General features: G+C 34.5%; 1 protein-coding gene across 8 annotated transcripts in view; it reads right to left on the bottom strand.

Moving 5' to 3' along the window:
* CACNA2D1 (calcium voltage-gated channel auxiliary subunit alpha2delta 1) overlaps positions 1-23,067 on the bottom strand; it is a 361,729-nt gene that overhangs the window by 67,621 nt on the left and 271,041 nt on the right. For all 8 annotated transcript variants that reach the window (XR_002434297.1, XR_002434298.1, XR_002434299.1 and 5 more), the window contains 5 exons: positions 22,258-22,327; positions 21,418-21,468; positions 19,991-20,090; positions 7,901-8,059; positions 3,927-4,031 (listed from right to left, as the gene is read on the bottom strand). Coding sequence is in view for 4 of the 8 variants with exons in the window: in XM_021384460.1 (XP_021240135.1) it covers positions 3,927-4,031; positions 7,901-8,059; positions 19,991-20,090; positions 21,418-21,468; positions 22,258-22,327 (485 nt within the window). In the remaining 4 variants the exon portion in view is untranslated. The remainder of the gene's footprint in view (positions 1-3,926; positions 4,032-7,900; positions 8,060-19,990; positions 20,091-21,417; positions 21,469-22,257; positions 22,328-23,067) is intronic.

Here is a 23,067-nt window from a genome sequence, read left to right as displayed (position 1 = left end):
AGAACTTTGCTCACTTCAGTCCTTTATTTCCTTACTTTTTGTTATATCCTGTGTCAAAAATCGGGCACACAGAAATGCAAGAGCTTTGACACGCTGATAGTTGTTAAGCCCCATCAGAGGTTGATATTGGTACTGAGAAATATGCTGTTTCTATTTCCAGCTTTGTGAGTAACTCTAGGAAGTTACATTTATTCAGTCTGACACCTAATCAGAATCCCATGGCTATCCCAAGTAGAAATGTCATCAGCTTTGTCAGTGGTCATTTGTAGTCAGAAATAATGCTTTCAGGCTTGTCTGGAATGACTCATCTACCATTGCCTGGTTTAATACTAAATATTTATCTTTTTATTTATTCGGATATGCAGTTTCACTATAATAGATGCAATGCAATGAAAAAAAATGGTTCCCTCCTTTGATAATGATAGCTGAAGGAGTTTTTATTTTAGAAGAACGTTTTGCAAATGCTTTCTCATAGAGGTTTAATTACAACATTCTACAAAAACATTGAATCTGTCACACTGTGAACAGTCCTAAATTTCTTAGTGGAACTTCCCAAGTTGGAGCCTCTTCACATAGGGCTTCTATCACGTAGCAGCTCTCTGCCTGCCGCACACAAATATTTATAATATAACTGAGTTGTTGAAACACTTCTCGTTATACGTTTTCGTTTCTCAAATGACAATGTCACGAGGTTGTATTAATAATTACAGGTAATTTGGTGAGAGTAAGACATGAGACTAACCTTGTGCTTCTCCTCCCACCTGAAATCACTCCATCTGACCACCCAAGACATCTGTCATGCCAGGAAACTTCAGACAACTGAAAGTGCGTGAGCTAGATATAAGATCCTTTTCCTACTCACATAAATTGAGCAATTCTTCATAACACAGACTTCCGAGTGCACAGTCTGCCCTGAAGAAGTGTATTAGTTTTCTATTTTTAAGTCGAATTCAAAATTCTTAGGATGGAGAACACCTACTGTGCCTGTATTTCAATTGAATTTATACTGCCATCTTCAGCAAAGCCATCTGTAGTATGAGTGCAAATAAAAAGCAAATTTACCACCCACATTCCTGAAATTCACAGTGTGTGGTATTTCACACATTTAATGTGACTGCCCTAAATGTCACCTTAAAGGTAAACATGCCAATTTTTAAATATCAAGTACAGCATATACTTGCAATCTGTGACAATAAAAATCTGGGTTTGTAGAGGGAAAAAGCTATGCAAAGGTAAAACACAATTGCAATTTTTCAGTTTCAAACAGATGAAAACTAGGGAAGTTCCTCCTCAAAAAAGTTCTATAATTTTTATAATAATCTTCATACTTTGATTTGTAAAGACAGAAAACTGTTTTAGGTATACCTACATCCCAACACAAGTATATGAAATTCAGTAATTTAACAGAGCAGTTTTCCAGACTAGAATCCAAGATGCTTTTTGGTAATTTTTAAATTGCTTATTGTATCCTTTCACTTCTAAGCTTAGAAGGTGGCACTAAGGGTAACGTACACAAATTTACTAAATCAAGTAATCTGCACAAAATTCATTTAAACTTCTTTCATGGGAAAGAATTACACAGTAAATGGCACAAAGAAGAAAATATGCAGACAGATGAAGACATTTTACTTCAGAAAGATGAAAACAAGTAATAATATATTTGAACGAAAGACCTTTAGTTTCAACAAGAAAAGAAATAAAGGTTACGAATTTCAGGAGAACAGAATCTAGCTTCATTTAAAATCTAATATCTGATTATGGGAACAGCCTACTGTGCAATCTAAGAAGGTCATTACCTATGTGACTATTACCTCACAAAATTAAAATTATATCTTATTTTTCAAGTTACATTGTGTTTGTCAATGCTGTTATTACTGTGCTCTGCTCAATTCCATACAGACAGACAGGGAACAAGATTTGGGATCAAGTGCAGTATAATGAAGGAAACCATCATCAAAAGAATATTTTGTAATAGTCTTATTTTTAAAAATACTGTAGTGTTTGAAATGATTGTCAAGGAAGTTTTATTATTATTTCTAAAAGTGAATTTACGGTTTCATTAGAAGGTTTTCAACCATAACTTTCCCTCCAATAAGGGAATTGTTCCTGATTGAAAACTATAAAAAAGAGAAAGTGAATGTTTCTTTGAAATATACCTGCAAATTGTTGTTAGTGTCTCTTTTATTTACAAAGTCATCTTGGAGACAAACTGCAAGGGATGGCACCTAACAACCTAGTAAGAAAATATAATTTCTTACAGATATGGATTTGTAGATATCCAGAACTTAAGTTTGTAGGAAAATGACCTTGCATTGCATCTGCAATGAAATTAAGTATATATGAAAATGCACTTAAATAAACAGAAATCCAACTGTGACTGTTAACACCATTGTACCCTTGTTATATGCAACAAAAAAATCTAAACATCTATTTGGTAAAGAAAACAAGAAAGCAAGAATGTATTATATATAACACTATCCATACTATTATGCATCAAAACAACTCAACTCTTGGCAGTGTAAATTTACAGTATCAAGAGATGCAGTAAAACAGCCATTCTAAATTACATTTCATTAATTATACTTCACAGAATGATTGACTGTCAGGCATGATGTAAGACCACAAATCACAGCATGAAAATCTGTTTGAACTAGATATTTTGCTGTACTTTTCTACTAACACAGCAAATAAATTAAATGGAAGATAATAAGAAATGAATAGTGCATCTTACCCCTCATGTCTCTCTCCTTTAGTTTATAGCATTTGTAATATAATAAAAGCTATCATATCCACATTTGAAGAGGAATCTCTGCATATATTTTCAGAATACAGCCATGTGTGTCATACAATGAGTTGCTATGATTTCAACTGCTCCTTCTAACCGTCAGTTTAAAAATACACACACAAAAAATAACTACATTCCATCACATCTTTCTATGTGAAATATTATTATAAAGCAGTCGTAAAACTATTATTCGAGGTCACTAAGTGATGGTGGAGAAGGAAATCATCTTGCATTCCTAGCTCCCCTTTTGAAGGGATTAATTCAAATGTATGCGTATTTCCAATGAAATACTCCCACTGCTTTACACATTGACATCCATGGCAACTACTAAAGTGTCTTAGGAAACTGTAATCTAACATCTAGAGGCATCTTCAAACAATAGGTGCAGGTAAGTTCCTAGTTACAGTGTGAACCCAGCTTATATTTAACTTTTCTTTAGAAATAAATTAATCTTATGAGCATAATGATTTACCTGAAATACAGCAGAAAACAGCCATAAACCTGTTTTATTTCACACACATCTGCAAAAGCCAATTCAGTGATTCTTGTGTTGATTCGATAATTCTGATTGAATTACAGAATAAGTTTCAACACCAGAAAACTGTCCCTTTACTAGTTAAGATGCTCAGTCATATAATTAGCCTCACAGGGAAAGAGGGGTGGTTTGGTTCTAGATCAAAACTGTTCAGATTCATGTTCTTGACACCTGGTTTTGCCTTTGCTTGACGAACTACAGAACATATTGAAAATATTCATGGTGAGGAGATATATCATATTATATATAAATATATATAAATAATATATATCATATTATTTAACTACCTGTGTTTCCGCTTGGTAGTCCAAGGATTACAGTAAAGCAAGAAAAATGCCATTAGAAAGTTTAATTTTTTAGGGCTAGTGGTGCACTTTTGTACCACTTGACAACAGTGAGTTACAAAGTGCAAACATTAAATATATTTTATATTTTTTTCAGATAAATATTATAGATTTAGATAGCTTTAAATGCCCAAAGGTTCACTAATAATAAGTTTTTAAAGCATATTTTATACACATACCAAAATGCTTTTATTTCTGTATTTGAACATTACATTTCATACTATTGTTCTTAATATAAGAAAAGCTTTCATATATCACTTACTTTTTTGTCTTCGTTATATTTATGGAATATTTCTTGTGCTCTTTCTTCACCACCATCCGTAAACAACATAATAATCTTATTGCAGTTAGCTCTAGAAACACTGTGCTGTAGGAATACAAACAGAAGCTTATATTTTATTTCAGGCTATAAAGCATAACAATTGTTCTATTTGACAACTTTCATATCAAAATATTTATTACTTTAACATCGAAGGAAACATTCCTGCACTCTGGGAGCAATGAAAATACTTACAAACTCTCCCAGTATTTTATTCAGTACCTCCTTAAATAAATAAATAAATAAATAAATAACCACCAAAAAACCCTCTCATTCTATGACAGTTAAACCTAGCACTTTTCAGATCTGTTCAGAGGAATGAGGACCACCACCAAACTTTGACATCATCTCCAGAGTGTATCTCTTCAGATGCTCTGCATCATTACAGTGATTTGATATTTGTACAGAGACAGTCTGAACATTTTTGATTTTCTCTTTTCCATCCTGTCATTTTGGAAATTTGGAAACAATAGCCTTCTGATGACTTACTGAATACGCAGTGAATTACTGAATGTGAATTACTGAGTGTGCACTTTAAAAATATATATATATATATGCTTTTTTTTTCTGCTGGACTCCTACTCAAAGACTCTTCATTATTTCTCGAGAACAAGCCTGGAACAAAGAGAATTGAGGAGAAGCCCCCTTGACCCCTAATTCAGCAGCCAAAGTAACTAGTAAAGCCACTGAAAAAAAAAACAGAGTGTACCATGCAAAGAAATAAAAGTGGAGTTCCAAAGCTAGAACAATAGAGAGATGAACAAGAATTTTGGCTCCTTACAAAAGGAGCCACAGGCTCCTCTGCTGGCATTCATCAGGGTTCCTCATTGCCTGAAAAGTTGTATCTAGTCTAAACAATTCTTTCTTAAGTTGTACAGCCAGCATTCCTTGTCTTCTATGTTGCATACAAGTGATCCTAGCCAGGTACTTCTGAGTAGCTGCACATGAAGGAGTAAAACACTTAGAAATTTTGTAGAATAAAACCAACATCCCCCTCCGTAAGCTACATTCTGCTATATTAATTCACTATACCGTTGAGGAGAGAAATAGTAGGGTGATCTTTCCATAGAAACTAATCCTCCCTTCCTCTAGCCTTTGTAAACAGAATAAATTACGAACTTCGTCTGGCTAGTCAGGTGAGATGATCCCATTCCCTTTCGCTACTTTTCATCCTTCTCTCTGATATGACTCATTGCTCTTCTGTAACAGGGAGACCCCAACAGCAAAGACTCAAACATCAGCCAGTTATCCTCAGTACTGCAGCTCCACAGTTCTACAGTTCTATCAGGAGATTAAAAACCAAAACTTTATTTACAGTCACCGTACTTACAGATGAATAAGTATGTCTCAGAAATGTTCTGTATTGATAGTTCAATATCCAGTGAATAAGTACTTATTTAATTATTAAAAAACAAAAACAAGTCCAAAGGTTTTCCTACATACAGCAACAAATAAAAAATCCCTTGAAATCAATACATTCTCTTCAATCAGCACACTCTTGTTCATTTGTTCATTTGGAATTAAATAATTTATGACCATTTTTTACTTGTGAAATATAATTTACAAGATACTGCTTTGGGTTGCAATACATTTTATATTAAAAAAGTAATAAAAGTAGAGTGGATATTTCATAAATAAAGGAACTCACATACACTTACAGTGATTTTATACAATATTTGAAACCTGGTTTCTTAGCATAAACTTCAAAAGAAAACAAGTCGGAACCAAGACTAAGTATTTGGTTTTAGCACCCTCTTGTTCTTGATCAAGGTCATCTCAGTTTCTTTTAAAAAAGTAAGCAAGAGACTATGTTTTATTCTGTGCTTAAAATGTGTGGTATTTTAAATGAGAATTTCATATCCTTAAAATTAACTGAGTGTCAGGCTGGGATTAAACTTTGTGAAATGACAGTTCAGGAATACATTTCTCATTACAAATTTCATACCACCTAGAAAGAGAATGTAAAGCAAGGGAAAAGTCATCTATCTGAATCAAGAACAGATGAACAAAAGACAAATCATAGTTATTGTGATATGAAGGATAAACTCTTGAATTGCTGAAGTTAAAACATCATTTTCTAAGAAATAGTCAGTTAATGTAATAATAATAAAAAAGTCATAGAAATTATGAAATGATGTTTACTAATAGAAGGTGAATTATCATGTTAAAAAAAATGAAGTATTTATTTTAATCCAGCAGTACACAGGACAACATGTTTTTTCATGACACTAGAAAAATATTACTCTGGTGTGAAGGAAAACTTTTTAAAGTAACTTTCATCAAGAAACAGTGCACCAGAATTATTATGAAAATGTAAGTTGCTTAAAATATTCAATTTCCATTGACTTTAAAACAGTTGGATTACTTGAAATCATAAATATAATAGGAAACTATCCCCAAGCATAATACTTTTGGTATTTGTTTAAGCCTGCATTATATCAGTCTACTAAACCATCTTGCCACCAGAGTATAGCAGTGACGCCAGAATGTTAATCAAATATAAATGCCGTGAGGAACCAGTTGTGTTTGGCAAAGTTTCTTCTGTCCTCCTGGTTCCTTCTGCATGAGGTCTCAGTGGACGGAAACAAAGAAGCAACGTCATTAAGGCTGGTCTGAGAAAGTCTAACAGCTTTTCAAATCCTGCAGGCAGTTTTATGCTCCTATCAGCGGACAGCACACAGTCATTTTTCCACCAAAGCCCTCTGTCAACCAAAACTGATCTACTGAGTAAATACTGTTGGGAACATTGTATTTTCTTTTTCTCTATCAAAATTTCATGAGGTCAAAAATTTTTCAACTAGTTCTACTCCGAAGCTACATATACAACATCAGAAAAGCTCCCTTAAGTCCAAAATCTGGTAGACGAGGAGGATAAAATAAGTAAAGATGTCTCCACTGAGAGATATAATGGAAAAAAAAATTCTTTAAAAAAGAATACATTTCATATTTATTAAGCTAGATCCTTAGCTTCTGTAAATTGGTATAACTTTATTTACACTAAGGTTAAGATCAAATATGTAGTCTTTATGAAGATGAAATCTAAAATTCTCTGGAGCACAAGTCTTATGGGGAGCAGCTGAAGGAACTGGGATTGCTTAGTCTGGAGACGAAGAGGCTCAGAGGTAACCTTATAGCTCTCTACAAACACCTGAATGGAGGCGGTGGTGAGGTGAATGTCAGCTTCTTCTCCCAGATAACTAGCTATAGGACAAGAGGGAATGGCCTCAAGTTGCGCCAGGGGTGGTTCACGTTGGATATTAGGAAAAATTTATTCTCAGAAAGAGCGGTGAGGCATTGGAACACGTTACTCAGGGAGGTGGTGGAGTCACTGACCCTGGAAGTGTTCAAGAAACATGTAGATGTGGACTCTATGAAATATTTTTTAAAACAAAAAGCTATTAAAAATGACTAATATAACAACAACATTTATGGTTAATAGGAAACATTGCTACTCAGAAAGCCAGTGCTTGCATGAAAACTACGATGTATAATGAAATTAAAACACGAAGACAAGGCACTCAGTTTTTGAGGAAATTATTCATTTTGCCCTTGAGAAAGAGAGATGAATTTTAATTCCCTCAGATACCTAACATCTATTATCTAATAGTCATCTGTTCCCTCTATCCTGCTCAAGCTGAGGTCAGTAATTCATGAAACATAATAAATATAAAATTGCATGTATGAATGAAGTAAAAACAGTACTAGCAAAGTGATAACCAAATGTATTCTCAAACCTTAGCAATCTGTCAAGATTTGGGGGTTCTACAAGGAAAAGACATACTGTTGGGATAAATTCACTTGCTAAATGAAGGTATGGAAGTGATTATCTGTGACGACAGAGAAGCATGCAAATGCCTTATGAACATTCAAGTTCTCCTAATTCACTTTCAGCAATGAGAGATGACCTTCATACTTACATTCAGCAGCTGTTCAAAAGCATAGCTAAAGCCTTTTTTGTAATCAGTAATTCCTTTAGCAGAGATTTTATCCACAGCTTCCTTCAGCTTCTTCTTGTTCCTCACATTAGCTTGGACAAGATGATTAAAGCAACTGACATTCTGAGCATTATTGTTAAACTGTAAAATAAACAGAAATAGTATTAAAGTCACAAATATACAATTTATTTAACTTTCTTTTCTAGATATGTAAGTAGTAAATGTTAATGTCTGTCTAGTCCAAGACATGAAATATGTGACACCTGGATATTAATTTCCACTATAATATGAATGTCCAGCAGTGTTTGGTGAATTCAAAATTGAGCAATAAATATAATTTAAAAAGTCATTTGGTGCTTCATTCTTTGTTGCATCCCAATAGTTTCTACAATAGGACAATGGAAAAACTCCCATAAATTTTGATTCAAGCACAGGTAATAAAAGAAATACAGAATTAGGGAAGTCAGAACAGAAATATGGGAAAAAAAATTATTTTGATTTCTTAATCACTGAAAACGTTGGTTGAATTAACAAGCAATTTCTATATTGTGTGTGTTAATTTATGGCTAACCTTCTGCTTAACAGTGAAAATTGCAGGTCATAATAAAACAGATAGCTTGTAGAGAACCGAATACACTCTTTGGAGAAAGGAAGAGTGAGAGTACAGCTATAAAAAGGAGAATATTGTTAAAAACAATGCAAATTTCTGCATTAAGAAAACAAATATTTAAGCTCTATCACCAAAAAGTAAAAAAACCCTACTTCCCAACAAATCCTATCATCATAGAGTTTATGATTTTATTTAAAAGCATACATAGAAAAGTTTTTATTTGCAAAATTTTGTCCGCACAAGTGTAAATAAGTTTATGGTCTCTGTATAAACATAGATACGCACATATATATACATGCATATATACCTCAGCAGAGAGAGAGGAATGTAGAAATACGTTTTAACTCATTAGCTATCTGTGGTGAACACTTGGTGGAAAACCATAAAATAACTTTAGAATCAAGGGGTTTTTTAGGTTTGAATCTCAACACTGCTATTTATTTCAATTAGACTGCATAGAAAATAAGGTAAATAAGGTCACGGAATTCAATAACTGCTCAGACTAAAACTCTTTTAGCATTTTATACTAAATTATACATAAAAAAGACAAAATTAATATTTGTAATTCTGACTTACACAGAATTTACAAATTCAATTGTATTACAGAAAAAAATGCAACAATTTTATCCTGCTTTTTGCTTAAAAAGTAGGTAGCAAATATTACTTTTATAGCAGGCAACAGAGATTAATAATTAATGATATGAAACTAAAGAAAAGGTTCTGTAACAGAAAAGCACCAAAAACTATATATGTATGGAAAACATACTTCATTCACTATGCAGTAGTATGTCAGGAAATAGAAATATTCATGTGTAAAAGACAGAAAGTAGAGAGGAAGCAACACAGAACAGCTGACACAGAACAGCACAAAGGTAACAAGAATTTTCATAATACAGTAACTATAAATGCAGCATCATGTATTTAAATAATATCCATTAACAGAAGTATGAAAACAGGATGTAGTAATGAATATAAAAATTATTTTCCAGGACTCCCACTGTCACCATGCATACTTCATCTTTAAAATAAATGAACACATGGAACTGGATGACACAGACCCAAATTTTCGTTTTCAATGTTCCTTTAATCTATCCCACATTTCCCAGAAAAGAAGGATTTTGTTAAGGACTGACTCTCTACTGCTGTTAAAGTGTAATACTCCCAGCTAGACTCTAAAGTTTTTATGTGCATGATTTGAAAGCCTTTATACTTTATAACACTGTTCCCTAATTCTCAAACAAGTTATGGTCATTCATTTTTCTATTTCCCCTCAGCATCTTGATGTGGGGATACTTCCATGCTGTATTTAAGCAGCACATTTAGCCTGCACAACAAAACCACCAAAGGATCACGCAACTGTAATCAATTCACTCTGACGCAAAACACTGACACACTCAATTGTGTTTCTTACAGAAGTAACCGATAAATCACCCTGTGTTCAGTAGACAACACTGGCCATGTAGTAGTGAAAACATGGTGCTGTGGAATTATTTCAAATTTTCTTGACCTGATTTTGTAACCATGGCAGGGAAAAAAAGAAGCAATTTTAAAAATACATGTTCTGAAAATCAATTCACCGAATTATATGCAACATTAGAAAAACAAGCAGGCATTGAAAACAGCAGTATTAAGAAGAAATACTACAAAGAGTTAAGAGGACTGCTGGTGAAAACACATAACTAATGGTGGTGACTATTTTGAAAAAGAGAAATTTGTAGCTGAGAATTTGCTCAATCAAATAGTGTTATTAAGTTCTTTGTATCTGCTGTTGTTTTCCATTAATAGCAGGAACGGAAATTAATAGGAGGAATTACTTTCAGAGCTACCTATGTAGTATCTTGGGGCATTCATCTTGATCACAAAGTGCTTAGTATTTTTTCTGATGGTCAGTAATATTTGTTTTACTGTATCTAATATCTTCATACATATGTGCAAATGGATATATAAATAAATATGTTTATGTGTATGACATGATCAAGAAAGCAAGCTTTATCAGATGTAATCTGGACAAGACACTTAGTCACTGAGGAATGCCACAATTCTCAGCAACTATAGCAGTAATTTACTTGAATGCAAACCCTACAAAAAGAAATTGAGGAAAGAGGTGCTAGTGCTGCAAATCAATTTGAAAAACAGAAAATGTTTTGTAAAGAATCTCATTTTTGGAAAATAGAAACAAATCAAAACTAACAAAAAATTTAGAACATTTTGCTCAGGCTTTAGTCACTAGGTGGCACTGCAACAAAAACATTTGAAGTGTTCTTACAAATGCTATCTTGAAATACGAAATATTATACTTCTGGTGGAGTTCATTAGTGCCTTCTCTGAACTGCAAAAATTTCTCATTGAAATTAAAACAAATACTTTTGTGTGATGAGTAAAAAAGAAAGGAATATTATAATCCAGAAATATCTACATGCTGAAGACAACTTCCACATGCTGAATACAAGAGATCACGGCTCTAGGTGAATTGATTTTTTTTTTCACACACAATGGGTCCGAAACAAGTACCACAATTTCCAATGGCTTTAAAAACCAAGTTTGCAATTCTTATAATGGAAGAGCTGTAAAAGCTAACATTTCTCAACCAAGCTCCTTTTTGCATCTCCAAACACTGTAGAAATGAAACCGTTCTTACTGAACATTAATTGCAAATCTAAGTAAAAATTCAGATTGTCCCAACCATCCTTACCTGCTAACTCCCTAAATATATTCTTCACTTATCCCAGTTAACGTATTTCTCATTTAACATATTTTTTAAGATTTTTTTCAGAATGTTTTGAAGCAACATTTCTAAACTGAAAAAAAACCCTAAGAAACAAACAAAAACTCTCTATATTCCGACATGAAATGAGAACCTGCCTTAAACTGCATGCAAATTATATATTCTAAAACATTTATAAATGTTTCTTTTATATAAAATCAGATAAAACTTGGACAAAGCAATGATTCCTATGTTTAAACTTGCTACAGAGACAAAGCTTAAACTTTTAAAAAAACAAGATCATGATACTCAAGTATATCAGAAATATCATTCTGGGAATACTGAAAATTCAGAAAAATACAGTGAGCTTACTGAAGACCTAATCAGATATACTACTGTGGATTTTCAGTCTGCCAAGGTTTGTTGCTATGCTACTTCTACCTCGTGGCTAAATCAGCTTGGTGACCCAGTTGTAACTGTACATATTAAATAAGTAATAGTGAAATGGATCTGATTTTATCAGGCTTTCCTCTTGTAACTAAATCCAGCTTTGCTGCTTTCTGTTCATTTTTTTTCATGTTGCTGTAGGCTTGGTAATAGGATTTTAGGGTTAATCCCAAGAATAACTGAATCTTAAATAAGGCCAGTTACAATCTATATTTCAGCAATGTGAAGATGTAAATATTTATCAGAACTCTTTTAGAGAATAGTAAGAATGCAGTTTGCAAAGTTTTATTACTGTGCAGATATCAGCACACAGAAAATTAGAGGCAGTTCAAGCAACAACAGTTTATAATTTGACCTGGCAAAAAAAATGATGTTAAAGCTCAGCATCCATTATCTTGCTATAGAATAACTGTATTCTCCTATCTTATGACTTGATATAGATCATTTTTTGATATACAGTACAGCTCTACATATACATTGTAAAGGAAATGTAAAAGCCTTATTCCAATACTCAGTAGGCAATATTATACTGAAAGTATATTGCAATAGTATATTGCAAGTATAGGGTGAAATAAGATTATTTCTGGTATTTATTGACACTTTAAATGTATCACACTTCATTGTTAAATGGAAATACATGTATTAGAATATACAATGCTGCTCCAAAAACAATGCCTCCTATTTTATTATGCTGGCCCACAACATCAGAGGTGGATGGTATGGCAGTAGAGACCGAACCTTCTCACCAATATTCTGTTACAATTTGATGATGTGTGACAGATGGCAGCAGAGAGGAAGTCTGACAAAATGGCATCTGACATGGAATTGTGGATGAAGCAAAGGTGTGCCATTGAATTCCTCCATGTGGAAACAACTGCACCCACTGACATTCACAGATGGTTGCTGAGTGTTCATGGAGACCAACCAGTGAATGAGAGTACAGTGAGCCAGTGGGTGATGAGTTTCAGTGGTGACAGCAAAAGTGGGTCACCTCCACTGGCACAGATTTTTATGAATTGCAGCATGCAGGCTCTTGTTCATCACTGGTGAAAATGCAGAGCTAATGGTAGTGACTATGTAGAAAAATAGTATTTTGTTGCTGAGAATTTGTTATATCAAACAGTGCTATTTTGATCTGTTGTACTTTCCATGGAAATAAATGGGAGGCATTACTTTTGGTGCAACCTACATGTATAGGGTTCAAAAAATGCATAATACTGAGTTTCTGAAAGGAATCGTGAAAGGTCAGAGAAGGCAGCATACAACATGTTAGATTACGAAATATCTCCTGAAAATATAATTGCAGCATAGCATGAGACAAACATTTCGGAAAGGACCAAGCACTGGACCAGAATACACTCAGTTAACTTAGTAACCTTTCTAATCAGTGAGATTATCTGCACATAGATCAGTGCAAATCTCCCACTAAGTACAGCAGGATTAATGCTGAGATTCCATGCTGTGAATCTTACATTTGCAACAGAGAATGTCAGCTTTGCCCATAGGTCTTTTAGCAAGAACTTGTTTATGGACATTCCATGATGCTGCGGCTATGTTTGCATGCACTCTCATTTAATGAATATTATGTGTTTCTGAGTCCTACTGGAAATTTCTGTACTGTAAACTTAAGCACCTGCCAGAGAAATCTCACTGTTCTCAACTATGTCAGAGCTGTAATGCTGTAATATTCATTGTATGCCAATGCTCCCTGCATACAGTGTACAAGAATATGTAGCAGGAGATTTTCTAGAATATGATTTTATATGTATTTTTATTACCTTCAGTCAGTCAATTTTGAGTTGTTCAGAACACAAAACACCACTGACCAAAAAAGTGTGAATATTATCTATAAATTTTCTAGATATGTAAAGTTCCCATTTTGTCATCAAAAGCAAGGGTGTTTAATCAGTGACAGATGGATGCTTCAATGCCAGGCCACCTAGCTGGGGGAGGGCAGGGGACTACAGTGTTGCCTCCATATTCTCAAGGCTTTCCCCAAACTTGCCTGCCACGTCTCAGGACAGAAGTGCTCTGCCTGGCTGTGCGGGGTGCCTGGGCTAAGCGAGCAGTAAGGAGGCCACAGCAGCACGCTGCTGAAGTGCAAGAGGCTGCTACTAAAGCAGTGAGACAGGCTGGAAATGTGTGAGTCTACAAAGCATGAGACTTGAGAAGTCTGTGCATATTTCATTCACGTTCTGCCTAAGAGTTCCTTTACATTCACACCCAGATAGAATCTTGATATATACGACTTTAAGTTTTCACCTGCCAAACAGAGGATATTTATAGGAAATATATTTTAAAAACGAGAGACAGTAAACAAATAGCCTCCACCCTGTCCTGAACCTTATGGACAGCCTGCATTTTTCTCTTGTATCATTAACACTGTGAGTCATCTCTCTCCACCAGAATCATAAAGCCAGTACAGCCTGGCCACAACAGATCAGGTAAGGAGAGTTCTCGTTTAAAGAACAAACTTCTAGCTACACTGTCAAAGCTCCCCCAATCACTGCCTCCTGGTTCTGATGAATTAGAAATGCACTTTTGGTCCAGTACTTGACATGCCACAGTCTTTAGCGAGACTGGTACTTCACTAAAAGTTAAGAAACTGGAAGTAGACAATAGATTTATTAACCAGCGGAATTGAGAGCTATCACCTCATTTTATATTCTGCTAATATAGTCATTTTACGTACTGCTAATCTATTAGAGAGCTAGGACTTATTGTGGAAATGACAGAAGCCTGTGCCATGTGTTGTTAGAAGTCTGACTTCCTGACATTTGACAACTACAAGAGGAGACACTAAAAATCTGTATTGATGCCCAAAGCAATCCCTCAAAGTGGGAATGGAGGTGACTTTTCTAGTCATCTGGAATTGTAAGTTACACTCTACAGTAATAAATGTACAGTTTCCAGCAACATCCCTGCTGCTGACATCCTAAATTAGAATTTCAGCTTCTAATTTCTATTTCCTTTGGCTCTTTTTCCACTCAACTACACTATTCTTTAGAATTAACACTTGCGACAAATCTAAAACAAAACAGATCTTGTTTTAAGATTTGACCTATTCCAACACATTACATTATTTTTTCTTCTACATATCTTCTCGATATTTTTCTTCCGTAGTAAACTAAAGCTATATTTAATAATGCAACAGTAAAAATATAGCTGATGTTAATACAGCAAATAGTAACACAAAAGTAAAAAAAACTGTAATTATGAAGTCTCTAATCTCCTTCTTACACATATGCTTGTTGCTTCTATTCCCTTTTGCATTCTCAGTCTGCAAAGGTAGTCCAGTTCAGCTTCTTTCCATTTCTCTACATTGGGCCAAATCAGTGGCCATGCTGCCTGCAGGCAGTGCAGCAAGTTCAGCCATGAACTTCCTGGCTGTAGCTTCTCCTCAGCACATTCAGGACAGTCAAGATGAGTTGTCTTCCCCGGGTGCATTTCATTTCCATCCTATGTTTCCAACTATAATTGTAGTTAGAACTATAAATAACCCAGTAGCTTACAGTACGGTAACCTCACTTTTGGTCTGAGGCAGTCTAGGAGCGTGAGACACATCAGGAGAAGAGCACTTGGGAATCACACAGGACTTACTACAGGATGTCTTAAGTGATGGAACTAAGGTGAGGAATGAGATGCATTTAGGTGACTTGGGGGTGAACAACTGTGGGAAAGAAACAGGAGTAAGGGGAAAAAATGCTGGTCATGTGTAAATAGTTTGCTTGTTTGGCCAAGCCCTGCACCTCATCAGTACAGACTGTCCTGTGTTCTTATTAAACTCCTTCTTTACCTCTTTTACTGGGCGAGTCTCTTGTATCTACATATGCCCGTGAATAAGTGTGAGTGCAGCAACCAGAGTTGGCCTGGAGTAGAGGGCCTGCGTATCTGCGCTGTGGCAGGTGGAGAGACGAGAGTGACTGTCAGCTGAATAGATACTGCTAAACTGTTAAGTACATAGGGAAATGGGAAAAGTGTGTAGTAAATATTCCCTATTTAGAAAGATGAAGGCTAATATATTAATATCACATAAAGATGATATAGTGTCTTCCAATCAGTTGGTAACTAGGGTGGATGATCTATTTGGGATAAATACTTAAATGAGCAGGACAAAATGGAAAAACAAAACCATGAACATCACCAGCATGAAATGCATTCTTGATTTAAGGCCAAAAGGGGCAATGAGATTATCTAGCCTGACCTCCTGCACTCTGTCTCAACAAGCACATATCACTAGCCCTTAGAATTCCCTTGTTTACTCCTGTAATAGACCTTAAAAAAAAAACACATTTAGTGGTAAATGTTTGCTTGAAGTGCATTTTCCAGGAAAGCATTAAATACTGATATGTAGAGGACATGAAGTTTTCCTCGCAATTTGTTGAGGCATACTAACAATTTACATGCCATCCAAATTTATTGGGCTTCAACTACTGATTCTTGCACTGTCTATTTGTAACAGCTATGAAAGTGTATGGATGCAAGAATTTTCCCCAGAGACAGCACTTCTTAGCTGCCATCAGATTAGTTCTCAGCCTGTTTATTTACAAAATCCAAAAATACCCCTCAAAAATTCAAACTGCTTCTCAGTTGCTTTTATGATGGAGTTATTGACACTCACCAACACTTGCTGAATGTTTGTGGAGACCAGTGAGGCAGTGGGTAGGGCATTTCAGCAGTGGTGACAGAGATGTGAAAGACAAGCCACGTTCTGGATGGCCATGCACAGCTGTCACACCACAAAATGAAGACCATGTTGATCAACTCACCTCTGTCAACTGGCTAATGATGGTGACTATATTAAAAATAGTTTTTTGTAGCTGAGAATTTGCCCTATCAAATAATGTTATTGTGCTCTTTGTATCTGTTGTAGTTTCCATCAAAATAAATAGGAGGCATTACTTTCAGAGCAACCTACATATTATTCCAAGTATGCTCAGAATATTTAATATTCACTTCCCAAACAATGCATACTTTTTTTTTTTTTTTACATTTTTACAAAAGCTAAGTGATTTTAAACAATTACATAGTTCCTGACTTAGCATGTCTGTTGCTCTAAGTTGTATTTTCCTTTGTGTGGTTTTTCCCACCTCCACAGACTGCAAGTCGCAATACATTCCCCCAGCAAAATGCAGCCTACTCGCCATCATCAACAAATTACACTCTCTGTGTCAACATTTGAAACCAAGTCACTAAATCATAGCGTGCTGGGATGGAATTGCTGCCCCTATCATCTACCACTTATTGCTATCAAAGCATATAAACGGATTAGTGGGAAAACAGCTGTATTACTCATACGTTTAAGCTTTTTCTAACAGCAGGTTTTCTTTCTGCAACAAAGCACAGCACTTCAGATAAGAAAAATGCAAATCCCAGAGGAAATCATGACATATTAACCCCTGGAAGTCTTTATGTGACTTAACAGTTCATTCAGCCCTTTTTCCCTTGACATAAATGCAAGAACTATATTAAGTCAGTAGAACTAATATATTTTAGCACTTCTACTTTTAAGCTTTTTGTTTCCCAAGACTTGTATATACACCAGACAGGGTTGATTAAATCACACTGTCAGTTTCTAGAAGTGATTGGCATGAGCTTAAATCCATGCCTCAGTTGTGTGTATGAATCACCATACATATGGGTTTTGTGGGACAACATCTTGGCAGAGGTTAGCAGTAAAACAGCTCTTTAGCTAACTCAAAACCTCATTACTAAGCACTCTGCAGTTATTAAATCTAACAAGCCATAAAACAACTGTTGATTTCAACAGCCAAAAGATCCAGGAGAGAAAGAAAAAATTGTAGATAATTTCCAGTGTTCATATATCAATTCATTAATATTATGTAAACTGAAAATTATCATCTTGGTTTTTGGACTTTGTACTTAGTGAAAAAAGTCTACTACGTGGATGAATGCTATATAAAGTTATGCCTTTGGTATGTTTCTATGAATAATCCTAAGAGCAAATATTACTGAGCATGTTAATTCATCACCTTCTTTAAGCAGTGTCCTCTCTGATGCTTAACTTGATTTGAGGATCTGCTTAGATTGTGGAAAAACTGAACAACCTAAAAAAAAGGGAAAAATCCTAAAAATCCACAAAGTTTGACATTTATGTGTCTTGCTTAAAGAATACCTTGAAACAGTAGGACCATTTGTTTTCTGCCTGTAGTGTGAGATTTGCTTTCCATTACAAAAAGAAAACAACAAAATAACATTTCACAATTTCAATACGTAAGTCATTTAAACACATGAAAACAGGTTATACAAACACAGCTGCAATATTGATAGGATTTAATGTGGAATTTTAAATTATAAATGCAAAATAACAAATAGGACTTCATAAAATAGAGATGGTATGTTCTAGTAAGTATGTTTCTGTGAGTGTTGCCTTCCTAAGATGATGAACATAGCTCAATGGAAAAGTCCTCTTCAGTTCTGCAGTCTGACAGCTGCCTCTAAAGCAGTAAGCTTTTTTTCTTCAAAGAAGAAAGGTATGCTGGCATATTGCCAGCAACCAACCACTGAGCAAATGCATTGCAGAAAATTTTCATAGATTTCCAGTCTTTTTTTTTGAAACAAATGTCATCCGCTGTAACACCACTGAATGTTAACTAACAAAACACTCTAAGACTTTCTGCCTCAGCTTTAAGATATACAATTTCTGGTCAGCTAGCAGTAAATGAAGAAAAGACTTGGGAAAACTGTGCGAATCAGGAGGAATTGCAAGTCCACATCTTCCAATGGCAAAGGCTGGTATAGCTCCATTATTGTTAGTAAACAGTTTCCATTAGTTTAGGATTAGTGTTGACTTTTTTTTTTCTAAACAGAGAACACAAGAGCAAGAGCCAAGCTGTCTAATGTCATTACATAAAGCTGATACTCTTTAAGAAAAAAGAAGTTTCATTTTTTTCACTGTAATTTAGATGAAAAAAAACAACCAACCACCATTAAAAATTTGGAAAAAGGAAATGTCATTGCAAATAAGAGCTTTTCTCTACTACTCGGGAAAGGTCTAGCTAGACTGACAGCAAAAGATGAAGCAATAAGTGGTGTTCAAAGAGATTTCTGATAGTGATATTTCAGGTCTTTCTCCCTGCAGGCTGGCTACAACACATCTGTAGAAGTTGAAAATTGCCTCCAAAATCATTGCAGAGTTACTCACCATGCAGGCTGTCTCTTGTCATTAAGAGTATGCCAGCACTTCTATCCTAAATCCTTAGAATCAAAGCTCTACAGTTCAACAGCTTAATAAAGAACAAAAAAGCCTTGCCTGAGGCTAGACCATGACATCCAAGGTATGAGTCTGAAAACTGCAAGTAGCTCATATCAACTTCCCCCTCCCCAAATCTGTTTTATTTTGCCTTCAGCCTTCTTGAAAACTAGGGATTTGCACTTTAAATTCCATAGAAATATTAGAATGACTAAAATGCCACTTCAAAACAAAAAAAAGAAAAAGAAAACTTAAGCTTTAAGACTAGTAGTCAAGTTTGTAGTAATCACACACAATACTGAAGTTTGAGATCATGTTCTGAAATACCTTAGCAGCTGGAAATCCAACCTCAAAAAAAGCCAGCACCTGATCATAATCATAACAGTCCTACCATCTTTGCACCAGTACTTGGGCCTACACATCACAGTGTCTCTGTGCATGTAAATTTTGTGTATTTTTAAGTCCCTGCATGCATTCCCTCCTCTATTACATTGCTTATTATTATGGGAAAAAAGTGCTTTGGTACCATAAAATTGTGAATTTTAGAACTTCTTAGGAATATCTCCTTGGCAGGTTGGATGTACAACTGTACATCTTCTCTCATGATGCATCAATTAACACAAGTACCTCAACTGTCTGAAGTCCGGAAGAAAGAATTCTCCCTTACCTCCTCTGTATCATTGTATCTCCAAAAACAGACTACTGTGCCAAAAAATGAAATGAGGGAACCCCCATGGAACTATTCCAAGAGGATATGCATGTACCAAGCAAACAGAAGATACATTAAACAGACCTCAATATTGGAAAGGAGAATTTGGCTATACAGAGGTTTATTTAAATGAATTTTGCTTTAACTGCTTCCTTGTTTACTGTAGTTGATTGGCCTTTATGGAAATGTCTTCAAACAAATGTATTCCCATGAATCTGTGGCTACTATGAATCCTCTTATTTCAAGAAAATAGTGAATTGTGGTAGTTTGCAATAGTTTTTTAACCCTCCTTGCAGCTAAATATTCAAGCACCTCAAATCTGGCACTGAAAATAGTTTCCTTATGGCTTTGTTGACAATTCAGGTTTTGTTGAAAGAACAGATACTCACTGAAACTACATTCACAAAGTCATCATCAGACAAGGTCTCTAACATCTCAATGACCGACGTACGGATCAGCTTCAGCGTCAATCCACTGACACTCCCGCTCCTAACAGAAATCCATAGGATAACAAAAAAGATGACTTTTAAACATTTTATTTTTAAAAAAGAAAATATAGAGAACTAACCAGCACTCTCAGCAACCTCTATACTTGAGTTTTCAATAATTCTCCTGAATTCTCCAACATACCATTAGTGTTCTAACATTACTAGAATAAAAAATGAAGGTATTCAAAGCCAAAATCTTGTGGCTCAGATTAAGTTGTAATGATGCATCATTTTTTCATTTTATTGGAGAGATTTTATCTCTCTCAACCAACACATTATATAAACATTTTATATTCCTACCTTAAGATTTACAGATTTAGATTTTTAGACACTCAAATGGCAGCCTGTTTGATTCAAGAAAAAAACTAAATCTAACTGTAGAAATAACAAATGCTAATAAACCTTACTCCAGATCTGTAAACACCACATTTAAAAGCATGAAATGCATATCTTCTTACTAAGCATTTTTGGTCAGCATAAGGTGATCTGTCTGACATATCAAGTTCAATGCTTCTTTCAATTCCTTGACAACAGCTAAACAAAAGAAACCTTGCCAAGTTGAAGAGAGGGTTTTGTTTTTTTTAATCATCTTCTTTGCTCACTTTCTACGCTGCATGTAATAAATATCTCAGTATGAACATCAAACATGGAATGACTTTTTTTTACATGAAATCACAAAAAGTTTGCTACAGATTTTTCGTATTTTCTGATACCTTATTCTTTCATGTCCTTATAAAATAGCCTAACTTAAATAATTTGTCAATAAGAACAAAAAAAAAAATTCAAAAAAGTGTAATGTTTACCAAAAAAACCTCCTTTTCATTTTATTTCATATTTATTTGAAGGGGAAGTCTATGCAAATCATTTCGATTTTTCAGGGATTAATGATTTATAGGAACTGAGCTTCAAATAAGTATGGTAAAATGTGAACTCTGCATAATTCTCACCCTTCAGGCTCATGAAATGATTAAATCCACTTTCATGCTTCCAGTAATTTCCTTCTGCTTTTGTGTTTTACATCAAATCTTGGCATGCATGTGAGAAATTTTCAACTGATTACTTTAGTAATTATTAAGAAGATGAAAGTAAAATAATATCAAAGTGATTTAAAAACACTTCCTTGTACATAGTTCAAATAATTTTCAGGTTTGTTCTGGTCTTTTTGGAAATATATTTTCCTATGTTTGTTTGCTCACAACTGATTTTTGATCCTTGCATACAAGGACTCCTTAATTATCTCTTCCTTTCTTTCAGTGTACAGGGATTTGTTCAATAGATCTGAGTACTTTTATCTCTCTAACGTCAACATCCAGATATTAAACACTTACGCGTCAACTAAAATCAGCATGTCTTTGGGAGATGCAGCTCCTTGGATATACCTGAAATAAACAAAGGATATGAATGAAAACAGATTTCTTGGGTGTGATGGAAGACACTCTGAGATCTCTAAATTAATCCAGCTGAACCAAAAAATGTCCTCTTATTGTGACTATTAGAAAAACATGTGCCATCATTTTCTCTCTTGCTGTGTCTTCTAAATAAACCAAAATTCTAACTGCAATAGGAGAGCCTGGAAGTAAGATATAATGATCGAAATTCAATGCTTTCACATGTTGATAAATGAAAAACATGAATTCTATTTCACAGCTAAAGGTCTTGATGACAAATGAATTATTGCATCAGCCCAGCTTAGGGAAAAATACTTCATTCTTTGAAAGAGCGCATTCAGCCGGTACTAATCCAAATATCAGTATGCCTTGAAAAGCTTACAGAAAAACATAAACAATCCTACTATTCTCTTTTACAGGTCTATTCATTCTTTAGCTGGTCTAAACCACTGAGACTTATTTGTAAACACTGGAAAATTGTCTTATTCTGATAATTTGAATTACATTTGATTTTGGCACAAAAATCCTCATTTTATATGGAGACCTATGTGACAGTTACCCACCTATGAAAAAGTCCACGTAATGCAACTGCATAACATACTTTGTCGGATGGCACAAGTAATATAATCAGAACATGTTTTTTTCAGAATAATTAACTGAGTTTGTATACAGAAAATAGCAGTATCTAAAAGTAAAGACTATAATCAGAATGAAAGATCTTCAATGTCAAATCCAGAAAGCAAGAGATGCATTTACATCAGTTCTTTAAAGAAAGCTTACCATGGTCTTCTACGAACATCATACAGATCTATTTTGTTTGGAGTTCGACTATTATCTACCCATGGGGAAGCTAAATAGGAAAAAAACATGTATCGTCATGTCAAGTAAATTTAAAGCTTTATCATAAGTTCAAACACTTAAAAATATAATGAATAAACATCACAGACTTTGTACCACATAAATGTGAGTATCAACATTTGGAACTGATGACAAATATCTGCATTTTTGTAATAACTTATTGAACTATAAACTCCTATAAATTGAAACCACATTATACAATGTAGTAATATATATATATATATATATAAAACATTTTAAAGGGCCAGATTATGTTGAGAAATAGTTATTGAGTATATTTAACCACTGAGTTAAATGGGGCAAGAATATCAACAGAAGCATTTTAGAATATGAAAAAATTATTTCAAGAATCAAGAAAGGTCTGTATTTTAAAAACATTTATTGGTCAATTAATGTCGTATATAACAAGATTATGTTCATCTAAAGCTCTGCTACGTGTCTAAAAAATTAAAATTGCCCATTAACTCAAGTGAGTTCTACCTAAAAAGGCAATTTAGAAAACTGACACAAAGTGTCAGCTTTTCTGGAAATAAAAAACAGATGGAAACACCTATGTCTCTGTAGAGAAAATGCTAAGATTAATAACTTTTTGTAAGCATTTAATCTAAGCTTTACCATGATTTTCAGCTAGGGTAGGCATCTTCCTCTTATGGAAAAAGAAAACGAGCCTTTCAAAACCATCTGACAGCTTAATGAACACAAAAATGTGAAAAGTTACATGAAATGAGATAA

The sequence above is a fragment of the Numida meleagris genome, chromosome 1 (genome assembly GCF_002078875.1).
Source record: "Numida meleagris isolate 19003 breed g44 Domestic line chromosome 1, NumMel1.0, whole genome shotgun sequence".
Lineage (NCBI taxonomy): Eukaryota > Metazoa > Chordata > Aves > Galliformes > Numididae > Numida > Numida meleagris.
Note: the sequence above shows the minus strand (reverse complement) of the source record. Positions and strands in the feature narration are given on the sequence as shown.